Genomic DNA, 13,005 nt, shown 5'->3' on the forward strand with positions numbered 1-13,005 from the left:
GGGTATTGAACTGGATCTGTGAGACATGCTGGCCTGCTAGTCTTGCCAAGTCAGTGTGCTCTAGGTTCAGTGAGAAATCCCATGTCAGAAAATAAAGTCGGAGGCCATAGAGGAAATCACCTAATGTGAAGAAATCACCTAATGGCAGCGCCTCCATACATGCACACACATGTGCATGAATAAGCACACACACAACCCCCCCACACACAAGTATATACACGTGTATGGACTATACACAAAAAAAAAACATTGAACTGTACCCTTTAATGGGTAAGTTTTATGATATTTAAATTATATATCAATAAATTATATATCAATAATGGTGGTCAAAGGTTTTGAGCTCTGGTAGACTCCCAAGTTAAGAGATACTTATTTTTGGAAAGTGTGAGTCTTCTTATTTTATGGCCAGACTTATTGATTAGACCCATCGCTATTTACCATCCTCCTAGCATGGAACTAGTGAACATTAATTACTTGATACGTATTCATCTTGTTAAATTAAATGTAGTAGAATTCTTATCTTTATACCAATTAAAAAAATAACTTGTAAAATCATGGGTACAATTTTTAGGTATTTTAATTTCCTAATCTATAATATTGATTTTATAATAACTATTTTTAAATAAATGCTGAGCTCTTGTCAGTCCATTTCTTGTTTCCCAGATATCAGCAGGTTTTAATATAAGGAGTATAGATTATTATCACCACTTTATTTAATGTATCTCAGTGTATTCTAAACGAATTAAGTATATTTTTCATATAAATTGTGAGTTATTGAATTTGATATCATAATTTTTACTGTTAAAAGGAAATCTCTCTCTCTCTCTCTCTCTCTCTCTCTCTCTCTCTCTCTCTCTCTCTCTCTCTCTCTTAGGAAGCATTGTCAGTGTTGGGGACCCAAAGAAGAAATATACAAGATTTGAAAAAATTGGCCAAGGGTGAGTAATTTTTATTCGAAATATCAACAACGTGCACACATTTAAATTTACTGACATCTCAGATACCCCATCAATTCATGAATCCTGTTCTCTCTATTAATCTGTGTTTTATATAATTGTTTAGTAACTAACATCGAAACCCATTCTACTGGAGTCTCTACTGTCTTTGAGGTGCTGCTTCGCAGCAACATGTTGATATCCATATCATGTGAATATTCACACTGATTTATCTAGAAAAGCAAAAGAGGTAGAGGAAGAAGTATCTTACATGAATGGGCTCTTTGCATTGTATCCTCACATCCAAGTGCATGTGTGGATTAGATCCTACTTCTTTGTCAAACTGAACATTGACAGAAAGAAAAGGAGAAAGTCCTTACGAATCAAGGGTTCTGCAGGCTTGACTCTCTGAGTACCGACAAAATAAATCAGTAGTCCTGAAATGAGACCAGGTCCATCATTTTCCTCTACTGTTCTTGGTAATGATGTGGATTTCCAGTTCCAGCTCACCAGATATTTGAATTAGACTTCAGGAATGATAATCTTACTTTTAAAAAGTCCTCAGATGACCCTCATCATCAGCTAGACTTGTGAACCAATGTCGAATCATTCACTAGAGCTAGATGTAGGAGTCACCTGTTCTGCAGCTCAACTGGAAGTATACATGTATCTAAAGCCTCAGTGTACAACTAAACCATAGGCCCTGAGGATGCAGTAATGCTTAATGAGAGATGTGCTTTCTCTGTCTATATAGCAAATTTAATTAACTTTCTTCATGTCCAAGTAGAAAATACCACAAGACAAGTTTCAAAAAGACAGTATTATATATTAGAGCAACGTAGAAAAATGGCTTTTAGATTTTATTCTGTGTTTGCTTAAAAGCAAGAAAACTGAGGGCTGCATAGATGGTTCTGTGATAGTGTGTGTGCACAGAAGACAGAGTTCAGGTCTCAGTATCCAGGTCAGTAGTTGCAGCTCAATCCACTGCTTGGTCTGGCTCCCATAGGTACCTGCACTCCTGCTTACAATCCCACACACCCACATATAATTAAATCATTTTTAATGGACCGATATGCACTGTTTGGGGGAAAAACACCATAGATTGTCATTGTTCCTCCCGGTAGCTACATTTGGCTTAGTTTCATTTGGCTGTTGGGCACTTGCAGTGTTGCTGCAAACTGGATGTGCTACAAGTATAAAATGCATGCGGAATTTAAAAAAATACTATAAAATATCTTGTAGATAATTTACATATTGACTGCCTATTTGGGATAATATTTTGCTTGCATTTTTCTAAACCAGCAGTTCTCAATATGTGAGTCGTGATTCCTTTGGAGGATGAGTGACCCTTTTCCAGTGTTCACATATCAGATGCATAATAATTATACATATTTATGGGTAGTGAAGGTATCACACCTGGTGCCTTAATATCACACCTGGGTGGGATGATACGCTAGCTGGAACAGCAGGTAAAAGCACTTGCCATGAAATTTTAACCATCCAAGCTCAATTGCCAGAATCCATGGCATTATCCTACACACACACACACACACACACCATGCACCAATGCACACATTATAATAATAAATAAAATAAAATTTAAAAATATATTACATGATGTTCAAATCAGAGTAAACATAACGATCTTCTCGAGAAAATTTCCAAAGACTCCTCCTTTTAGCTTTATGTATGTATGTATGTGTGTATATATATATGTGTGTGTGTGTGTGTGTGTGTGTGTGTGTGTGTGTGTGTGTGTGTGTGTGTATTATCCTACATTTTAATAGCACATAGAAACTTCTTGCTCCTAACTGTTGGCCTGCCTTCTTTCATTCTTCCCTCTCCCCTCCTGTACCAGAGTTCCCTTTTCTCCACATTGTCACCAGTATTTGGTAACCTTTGTCTTTTTGGTATTAACCATTCTGGTAGGATGATAACATCATATGATTTTGATTTGATTTGAACTTCCCTGGTGATATTGTTCCATTATTCATGTGTGTCAGCTTTTGAAAAAAAAATCTGTTTAGCTCTATTTACCATTTGTAAGTAGTATTTGGGTTTTTGTTGTTGTTGTTGTTGTTGTTGTTGTTGTTGTTGTTGTTTTTGCTATTGAGGTTTTAATTTCCTTCTATGTTCTAGAACCTAAGCTTAATGTATCACATGTATTCTCTCACATTACATATATTCTGTAAGTTTTTACCTCATTCTATTGAGTCTTTGCAGTATAGCAACTTTTAGTTTTATAGAATCGCATTTGGCTTTGCTTACAATTCACAATTTATTTCTATTGAAATATCACTTTCTAAATTAGAGTTTCAATAAAGTGCGTTCTTATGTAACTGTGTTCTAAGAAGCGAGGATGGGAGATGTGGTTTTATTTGGATTATTTGTTCCCACTATGATAGAGCTGAACAAAAATAGCATTGAATTTGAAAAGTGAAACAAACAAAGGCAAAACAAAAATATTTAAGAGAAGATTTACATTATCTGAGGCAATGGAGCCAAACTCATAGCTTCAGAATTAGGCCACCACTGAGTGACTTTGGTCACCAAAGAGATTTCCTCCTGTGAGTGCTATTCACACCTGGATTTGTGAAGGAAAACCAGAAAGTTATATATGGATACCTTTATGAAGTCTTTATTGATATGAGCCACCCTGCACTCCCAGAGCTCCCAGGGACAAAAAACATCAACCAGATAGTAAACATGGAGTTACCCATAGCTCCAGACACATAGGCAACAGAGGATAGTCTTGTCGGATATCAAAGGGAGGAGAGGACCCTGGTCCTGGAAAGGCTTGATGCAGCAATGTAGGGAAATACTAGGACAGGGAAGCAGGAAGGGGTTGACTGGGGAACAGGGGTAGGGGAGATGGCTTATGGGACTTTCGGGGAGTGAGGAACCAGGAAAGGGGAAATCATTTGGAATGTAAATAAAGAATATATCTAATAAAAAGTATTTAACATCTAAAATTAGGGGGGTCGCAGACATGGTGGCACGCCTCTAGTCTCAGCACTCAGGAGGTGAAGACAGGAGGATTAGGTGTTCAAACTCATCCTCAGTCACCTAGAAATCTTGACAATGGCCTGGGTGACCCTGTCATGAAAGAAGATGAAGAGAAGGAGGATGAAAAGCGAACCAAAAAAAAATCATACACAATTGAAAATAAACAGCATATTTCCTATTTGGTGCAGAAGAAACATCTGTTTTACATTTCCTAGAGGCTGCATGATTTTTGAAAACGATGAAGCCAGTAGACATTTCAGTCATAACAAGTTCTTAGAGATTAGGAAATCTACTGTATTTCTTCTTTTGTCTCCACTGGTGTCCAGCACACTGCTAAGCTTAGTACAGTGGCACATAGCTTGTATTTAGTGGGCACTCAGATTTTTTGGTATGGTTATGAACAACAGCCAGGCTCAAAGATGACTTGCAGAGCTTCCCCTGTCTACTGGTCCCATCTCTCTGGGAATTTTTTCTTGAACTAAAGAAAATGTTTTTCCATCTAGCACTCCTTTTTATTCATCTATTTTCGGCCTTTTCATGTTTTTATCACTCCTTTCTCCATGCATCTTCATCCCTTTCTCTTTCACAGTGGCTTAGTTTTCCCTGGTTAGAGTGCATGGTTGCTCCTCTCGTGCCCATTAACTCCACCTTTCATTGACAATTTTCAGTTGCACACACAGCACAAATAGTCTTATTATAAAATCCAACAGGTTTTAAAAACTAAAATCAACATACACTTTAAAAACAGCTATTAAGGTATAGGTATAATATAAGAGCATAAGTTTGTTTGGGGGATTTTATAATTTATTATATTAATTTTAATTTAATCATTGTTTTGTTTTCTTTTCAATGGATCATTCCCCACACTTAAGGTTTTGGGTGAATGAACAAAATACATTCTCTAGATTTTTTTTTTTAAAAAAAAAAAAACAACCTTGTATTAGCTTTGTTTTTACTTAAATGGCTCGCAACTGATTTTTCCATGAATTATTGCCCTAAGCTAGGCAATCTAGTCTCTACGTCCAAAACACAGTGGTTTTATTTTCTTTTCATTAAGCCTTGGTTTTTATTGTTTCGCTTTACCTATTGTTATGGTGACTTTCAAAATCCTGTCACTAATCATTTAGTGTTAGGAATAACCAACCTCACTATTCCATTTTCAGCTCCAGGGAACACAAGAGCTCAATCTTCCGGGCTGAATTTAAGAAAAAGCTCTTCATTAATCACCCTCATTGACTTGGAAAACTGCATTTTTTCCAGTATGGGATTCTGCCATCCCAACATTCAGGCCTAGGGCCATAGAATTAAGTTTCATTGACCGTAAATCAAACTCAGAATTTCACATCTAATCATTAGAAGCCATAACTGTGAGCCTAAGCCTTAAAAATGACAGAACTTCACTAAGTTTTCTATGAAAAGTGTTCTACTATAGTGGCTACCAAATCTAGACATTTTGATTAAATGTGTAGAGAAAGGGTATGAAAAATAGAAAAAGAGAGAAGGAAGAAAAGAAGCAGAAAGTCCCTCAAATTGTCATTATCTCAAGAACAGTGTCAACATAGAAACTAAAGTATTTTCACTCTATGCAAATTCTATAAAAGTACATAGATGGTAAGTGGATTTTGATAAGACAAGCGAATCACATATTTTTCTTCAGTTAACAACTATCATCAGAATTCTGTTTACTGCCTAAATAAATAGGAACAGTGTGACAAATTGAGGGACTTAGTAAGGCTGGCAGTTGCCATGTGGATGTCCCACTGATATCTATGTGTTCATTTCAAGGTTTTTCCTCAAATGAGATTGCATTAAGAAATAGATCACCTTTCTTTTGAAACCCATAGTGTCTTTTCTGAACAATGTTAGTGGATTGGCTTGTTTTGTAAAGAAGCATCACAGATCTAAACTGGTTTGGATCCTGCTTAACAAATATTTAAATTTAGTAAACAGTGGTTGAGCACTCACTATGCTTAATGTAGAGCTATAAGTAAGAAGCAGGTTGTGGGCTGGGTGTAGTGCCTTTAATCCCAGCAGTCAAGAGGATTTCTGAGTTTGGAGCCAGCCTAGTCTACATAGTGAGTTCCAGGACAACCAGTACCACATAGAGAGATCCTGCCTAAATACCCATTTAAAGAACCAGATTCTGCTAGCCCACAGTGACCTTTATATTCATCAACTCCCTGAATGTCTAGCAAAAAGAAATGGTTTGCTGTATTAAGAAATAAGCTAATAGCTCGGACTCTAGCTCACAATAGCACTTGCTGACAAGATGTAGGTTCCATTCACACTATAAGAAAGAAAAGAAAAAGAAAAGCAGGAGGGTGAAAAGGTGGGGCAGATCCATCCTCAGTGATGAGCATTTACTCTGTAATGATCTACACTTTCGTCTTGCCAGCTCCCCTTGAATCCTTCTTGAGCTGCCCAGGCCTTCATTGGCATGTTCTTTCTTCCTTCCTTCTGATTCCTGTAGATTACACAGCTCGAACCTAGATCTCATAATAAATTGTCATAGAACTTTCAAAAAACAGAAGGGGAGAATTTTGAAATTAATGGGGGAAAAAGGTAACTCTTTGAAGGCAAATGGCTACGTACAGCTTAATTTCTTTAAACACAAGTTTTCCTGTTCAAAGTAAAGCAGAATGTGCACTCCCTAAGATGGAAAAACAAACAAGAGCAGGCATTGAAAGTGACTAGCTAAGCACATGTGCTTAAATATTCCATTCTGTTAGCTTTTATTTTTCAGTTATTATTTGGGGTGACTCACCCATATGCCATTATGGCATGGAACAGAATATAACAAATATTATAGTACAGTTACAAAGAGATAAGGGGACAAGAGGATGAATACATGATTTATATCAAAAGAAGAGGCTATTAAAATGGATTTTCAGAAGATGGGCCACTTTATGATTTAAAAATGGTGTAAGAACTTAAGATGTGCTGGTCATAAGCTGGGCGGTGGTGGCACATGCCTTTAATCCCAGCACTTGGGAGGCAGAGGCAGATGGATTTCTGAGTTCAAGGCCAGCCTGGTCTACAGAGTGAGTTCCAGGACAGACAGGGCTACAAAGAGAAACCCTGTCTCGAAAATCCAAAAACCAAATAATAATAATAATAATAATAATAATAATAATAAAAAGATGTGCTGGTCATGGAACTTCCACTTGAATCATACTGCAAGAATATTGCTTTAGAGTCTTTAGTTTTATCCACCTTGTTGTCCCTAGCTCTACAACAGTGCCTGTTATAAATACTCCCTATTTGTTGAACCCTCATTAAAAAGAGAAGAAGAAGAAGAAGAAGAAGAAGAAGAAGAAGAAGAAGAAGAAGAAGAAGAAGAAGAAGAAGAAGAAGAAGAAGAGGAAGAGGAAGAAGAAGAAGAAGAGGAGGAGGAGGAGGAGGAGGAGGAGGAAGAAGAAGAAGAAGAAGAAGAAGAAGAAGAAGAAGAAGAAGAAGAAGAAGAAGAAGAAGAAGAAGAAGAAGAAGAAGAAGAAGAAGAAGAAGAAGAAGAAAACATAGACAGTGGACTCATATTAAAAGCAAACAATGCTAATAATAATAGATGTAGCATAGGTTATGGAACAAAATGAGAGATGCAGGTTGCAATGTGTGTGAATCACCATTTCTTTGCTGTGGCAAAATGGCTGACATTTAAAAAACAAAACAAGGAAAGTTTTTATTTTGGCTCAGTGTTTCACAGGTTTCAATCTATGATCAGCTACTTTTATTGATCTTAAGTAAGAGAGAAGTCATGATGGAAAGGTGTGGCAATCAGAAAGCAGAGGGAGTTATAAGATGCACCCAGGAACCTGATAAACCCTTCAAAGGCAAAACCTTAGAGCACCACTTCCTCCAACCAGATCCCATCTCTTACCAGTTCAATCAGCTATTTACTTATCAATGGATCAACCGAGTCATAGAGGCAGCGCTTTCATGAGCTACTGATGTCTTAATGCCTCGACCTGTTGGAGTCTGAGCTGCCAGCACTGGAGCCTTTCGGAGGTAGACATCATATCCAAAGTACAATACTTTGTTTTAATTGTTTCTGAAAGCTTAAGTTTTTGAGTAGATACTAGTTGGTTAAAGCAGCATAATATCAAGGATTTGTAGAATACACAATGGAATGTGTGTCAGTTCCGCATGTGTCCCCAGATTTCCAGTTATTCTGCATAAAGGAAACTTTCAGAAAGAAATTACTATTGGTTTCATTTGAAATATTCTCTTTTTTTGATTCACTGTTTAAAAGTGCACTCATGCATATGCTCACATAGATTTCATATACACTTGAATATAAGTTGAACTATGAAATAATTTGTAAAGTAGTTTCTGGGTTTGACTTTCCTGACTTCATATGCTATTAGGTATATAGCTGCTTAAATGTTTAACTCTTTCATTTGCTCCCAACTTACATATTTAAAACTATACATTATATACAATTATATATTGGTTTGGCAGATTTTTCTACTTTCTCATTTCACTTCAATATCTTTCTAGGTATCTTTAACATCATTGCATTTATAATTTGCTAGAGCTCCTTTGGGAGTCCCTGACTGACAGTTATATAAATATATCATCTGACTTCCATCTAAGACATTTGAGATGTGAAATCCATACATGGCTCTGTCTGTGGATATGTTAACTCTTGTACAATTACACAGTCATGTAGTATTAAGATGATTGTTTACTTCCATCAAGAAGGCTTTCTTTTATATTTCAAATAGTTTTATAAATGCATGAAGTATTGGATTTACAGGGATGCAGGGAAAGGAACTATCTATCTCCATAAAGATAGTTTTGAGAGAGTTCTATAAAAAGCATATTTATGGTATCTAACACTTGAGTTGCAAGGACATAAACTCTAAAATTATTCATCTATGTCCTATCCAATTCTGTCAGTCTATATAAGCATCTAAATTCTCATATGAACTGATCATACTTTAACCCAGTATGTATTTTTTATATAATATTAAGTGTCTGAAAACAAATGCTTAAGAGAATTATTACATGATATCTTTTTAGTAGATTTGAGTTTAAGACAACTCTTTTTGGGAGGAGAAACATTAACCTGTTTTCTATGGATATATTTTAGCTTAAATAGTGACATACTATGTAGCTCCTCTGTTATGTGCTTATGTTTATGGGGTGGCTACATATAAATATCTTGCTATTTTCAATATGTGCCTGTTGTTTTGCATTTGTATGTATCACAATTGAGTATACCTCCATTGGTAGTCATTTAGGATTGTTTCTGATATATTATAAACAAAGCTTCAGCAATGATCTTTGCAAATAAGTCATTTCACAATTATGCAAACTTATTAGGATAACTTCATAAGAGTAGAATTTTTGCATCAAATAATACATGCATTTAAAATTTCCAAGTTGCTCTCCATAAAGATAGCTAAGTTTCACAGTCCAACAAAAGCTTATAGATGTGTCTGTTTCCAAGTATAGTTTTATTTGGAGTTATAGTACAACTATAAAAACTCATGTCCACCATGACTTTTTAAATGCAATATATACATATGTCATGCCATATCTCTCCAGAGATTAACTCAACTGTACATATAGATTTTGATGAAAAATGGCAACAATAACATTTTTTTTAGATCATCTTACTCCTAGGCATTAAGACATAAGGAGTTTTATGCAACTTCTGGATATTTGTCAATTGTGTCATCAAACCTAATGGCAATATAATTGATTTGTTACAATGGCAATTAAGTTGTATTACCAGTTCACATGTATTCAAACGCCCAATACTGGCCCCTTTAGATTTGTTTTAAAGTTTTAAAAGACAATATACTGTATAATGTATTTTTCAGATTTTTCCCTAATATTCCCTGAGGAGTCCTCATTACAGCCTCTGGTGAAGTTCCCATGTTGAAGATGAATAGTTCTAAATCTTATTTCTTTGAGGGGAATTTATTTAATTTTTAGGTTAACATATCAAAGAATACATTTAGTTCTGGCATGTTCATACATGCATTTGTACACTTTGCTCTAATTGGCATGCACCCCAGTGCCCTCCTTTCTCAAACGGGACAATGAATCGCTGCTTGGTTTAGATAACCTACCAAACAGTATGCTGCTTAGAGCTCATGGGGAAGTGCTGAGAGTAAACCTCTGGCCCATTTGTTGTTGTTGTTGTCCTCCTCATTCAGAGTAAGAATAGAAGTGGTGTCTAGTGTGGTATTCTTTGCATTTGATCACCCACCTAAAAAGTATTTGCTTCCTCATTGGATATACTTTGGACCATGCAAGGCAGAAGACATGTATGGGGCCCTATACAGACATAGTCTAAGCTCTATAATAGGCTTTGTGATGGAGGAGATTGGAAATACATTAGCATTTGTGAAAAACAATGTTTGTAGGCCGATGGAAGATGCCCTTTGTTCTACTTAATGCTCTTAAATGCCTTGTGTTGTATGCTGTCCCCTCTAAAGAAAGATGATGCCACATTCAAATGCCATTAGCAGAGATTACATATTAGGTTGTTTTTTTTTTCCAGCCTTAGTAATGAGCCTGAATTAAGCCACCTGCCCCCCCCACCCCCTTCACATCCAGGCCCTCTTGAAACCAATGGCACACACTTTGAAACAGCTGCTTAGACTTAATGTTGAAGTAAGTAACTGAAAGTTATCTGGCATTTCCAGGGATTAAGCTCTGTAACTGTGGACTCATTATCACTGGACGATAACCCACTGAGTTTTCTGGCTTCACATCCATAGTGTGTTACAGCTCTGTTTAGAAACAGATGACCATGAATGATCTGGGAAAAGCTATGTCCTAGCTAAACAACAGAAAAGTATTCCACTGAATTTTGTCATCTCATTAATTAAAGGTTATACCACCTGGCTCTAATTGCATTTATATACTTAAGTCATGAGGCGGCGTGACTTACATAATTTTATTCTATTTTATTTTCTACCTTAGTGACATATTTTTGAGAAATAAATTTCCGGAGAAAAAGGAACCATCACTCCTAACATCTTTGCATACAGTGTTCTTCACAATTCTTAATGGATATTTAAGTCCCATTCAGGAATTTTACATCCATTCAGGGTGGTTGCATTTTACATTTACTGTCATATTTTATTCAGCACAAAAGGGCATGAGTAATAGTATCAAATGCACGTTTGTGAAACTTTATGTCAAGTGCATTTATATAATAAAACAATTGCTATATAAGAACCTATTAAGTAGTACTTTTCTTAAATATTCAAGACAGTTCCTGATCAATTTCAGCCACACAGAATATCTTACTTGAGTGAGAAAATCAGAAGAACTACTATGTATGTTTATGTCAAAAAGAATAAAAGACATCATGCCCTGGGACAAACTGAATGGGCTAACATGGACATGGGGATGACATGAGCAGAAAACATAGGGGTAAGGAGAGTATTTGGGAGTGGTAGCTTAACATAACAAATACAAATATGAATTTGAGGAAGAACCACAATTGCACTTAGCATTAACGACAATGCTTAAGACCTAGTGTTAAAGTGGAACAGTTACCCTTGCAGAAAAATGAAATCATATTCCAGAAAATGGATGCAACTGGAAATCATTATGTTGAACAAAATAAACCAGACTCAGAAAAACAAATACTGTATATTTTCTCTCATGTATGAAACCTATATTTAAGGGTGTTTGTATGTGTGTGTGAGGGGGTTATTTTTCTGTTTAAATTCTCATTATTTATTCCCTTTTTTAGTGTATTCACTTTATATCTTGCTCACTGCCTCCCTCCTGGTCACCCGCTCCCACAATCTTTCCCCCATTCTCCCTCTCCTGAAAAAAAAAAAAGAGAGAGATCTCAAGGGAAAGGGAAAAGGAGGAAAAAAGTGTAATGCAATATATGTAACATGACAATAGAAAGGATATGGTTGTTGAAAGAGGAGATTAGTCATGGAGAAGGGTCACAGTGAAGGGATATGAATAACAAAGTACATATGGAAATGCCATAACAAAACTCACTAATGTGCACATTAACTTAAGATATAATAAAATGTAAAGAAAATGGAGCATGCAAACGATGTAGTTGAAAAATTAAGCAATGGCATCAAACTGGTGCATTTTTTTATTGAATATTGTCTTCATTTACATTGCCAATGGTAAAACCTTTCCCAATATATCCCCCCTCCCTGAAAACCTCCAACCCCTCCCCCTCCTTCCACATATATGCCTCTCCACCTGACACACTCCCTCCTGCCCCCCTCAGTTTCCCTTTGTTGGGGCCTCTGTTGAGCCTTTACCTGACCAAGGACCATTCTCAGCTATTAGCTGTATAACCACAGCAAACTACTCATCATTTGCCCAGTTACAATTTACTCGTTTGTAAAATGAGGCAACTAGCGTTGCACATAGTGGCACTAAAGGACCTCATTCATTGCAGCAGACTGGCAGAGAGACAGTCTCAATAAATGATAAAGGGATTTCTAATAGCAACAAGAAGAAAAGGAAGAATAGATAGAAAAAGTAACCATACTAATGTCGTTTATGTTCCTGACTGCAGCCTCATTAGCACCACACTTCAAGTTGTAAAACATTAAAAGGGAATAGCAACTATCCCTTCGTGACCTCACTCATTCCCACGGAGTTCGCTGTGCACTACATTGTTTCCTATTGCTTTTTTTCTCTTTATGCACTCTGCAAAGTTGCTCTTAGCCTTACTTTCTTGCCTGCCCCCCCCCCCGACCATCCTCTAATTCATTCGCATGTTGACATCAAAATGATTTATCTCAACTATTAGTCTTTCCATGTTGCTGCCCTGGCAACTATTTAACATGGTTTGACATTGGTTCTTAAAAAAATAAGTGATAGAGAATGGTGATAGAGAATGGTGATAAACTGACTTGTGGGGAAAGGGGAAAGACTGTGAATTGTTTGTTTTTTTCTAGAACCTTCAGGATAAAAAGGGCAGCGTTGCCATTTGATGGTTATGCATTTGGCCACATCAAGGACAAGCTACTGATAAAGCATTTGGTGTAAAACTGAGAGCTATACTTAATTGATGAGGGCCCGTAGTTAGTTTAATATTTTTTAACCACACTGGAGTATT

The 13,005-nt window shown here is 36.4% G+C and overlaps 1 protein-coding gene across 4 annotated transcripts in view; it reads left to right on the forward strand.

Moving 5' to 3' along the window:
* Nucleotides 1-13,005, forward strand: part of Pak3 (p21 (RAC1) activated kinase 3) — an 84,348-nt gene that overhangs the window by 48,784 nt on the left and 22,559 nt on the right. For all 4 annotated transcript variants that reach the window (XM_052170824.1, XM_052170825.1, XM_052170826.1 and 1 more), the window contains one exon: nt 875-938. In XM_052170824.1, the coding sequence (XP_052026784.1) occupies nt 875-938 (64 nt within the window). The remainder of the gene's footprint in view (nt 1-874; nt 939-13,005) is intronic.

The sequence above is a fragment of the Apodemus sylvaticus genome, chromosome X, assembly GCF_947179515.1.
Source record: "Apodemus sylvaticus chromosome X, mApoSyl1.1, whole genome shotgun sequence".
NCBI classification, from domain to species: Eukaryota; Metazoa; Chordata; class Mammalia; order Rodentia; family Muridae; genus Apodemus; species Apodemus sylvaticus.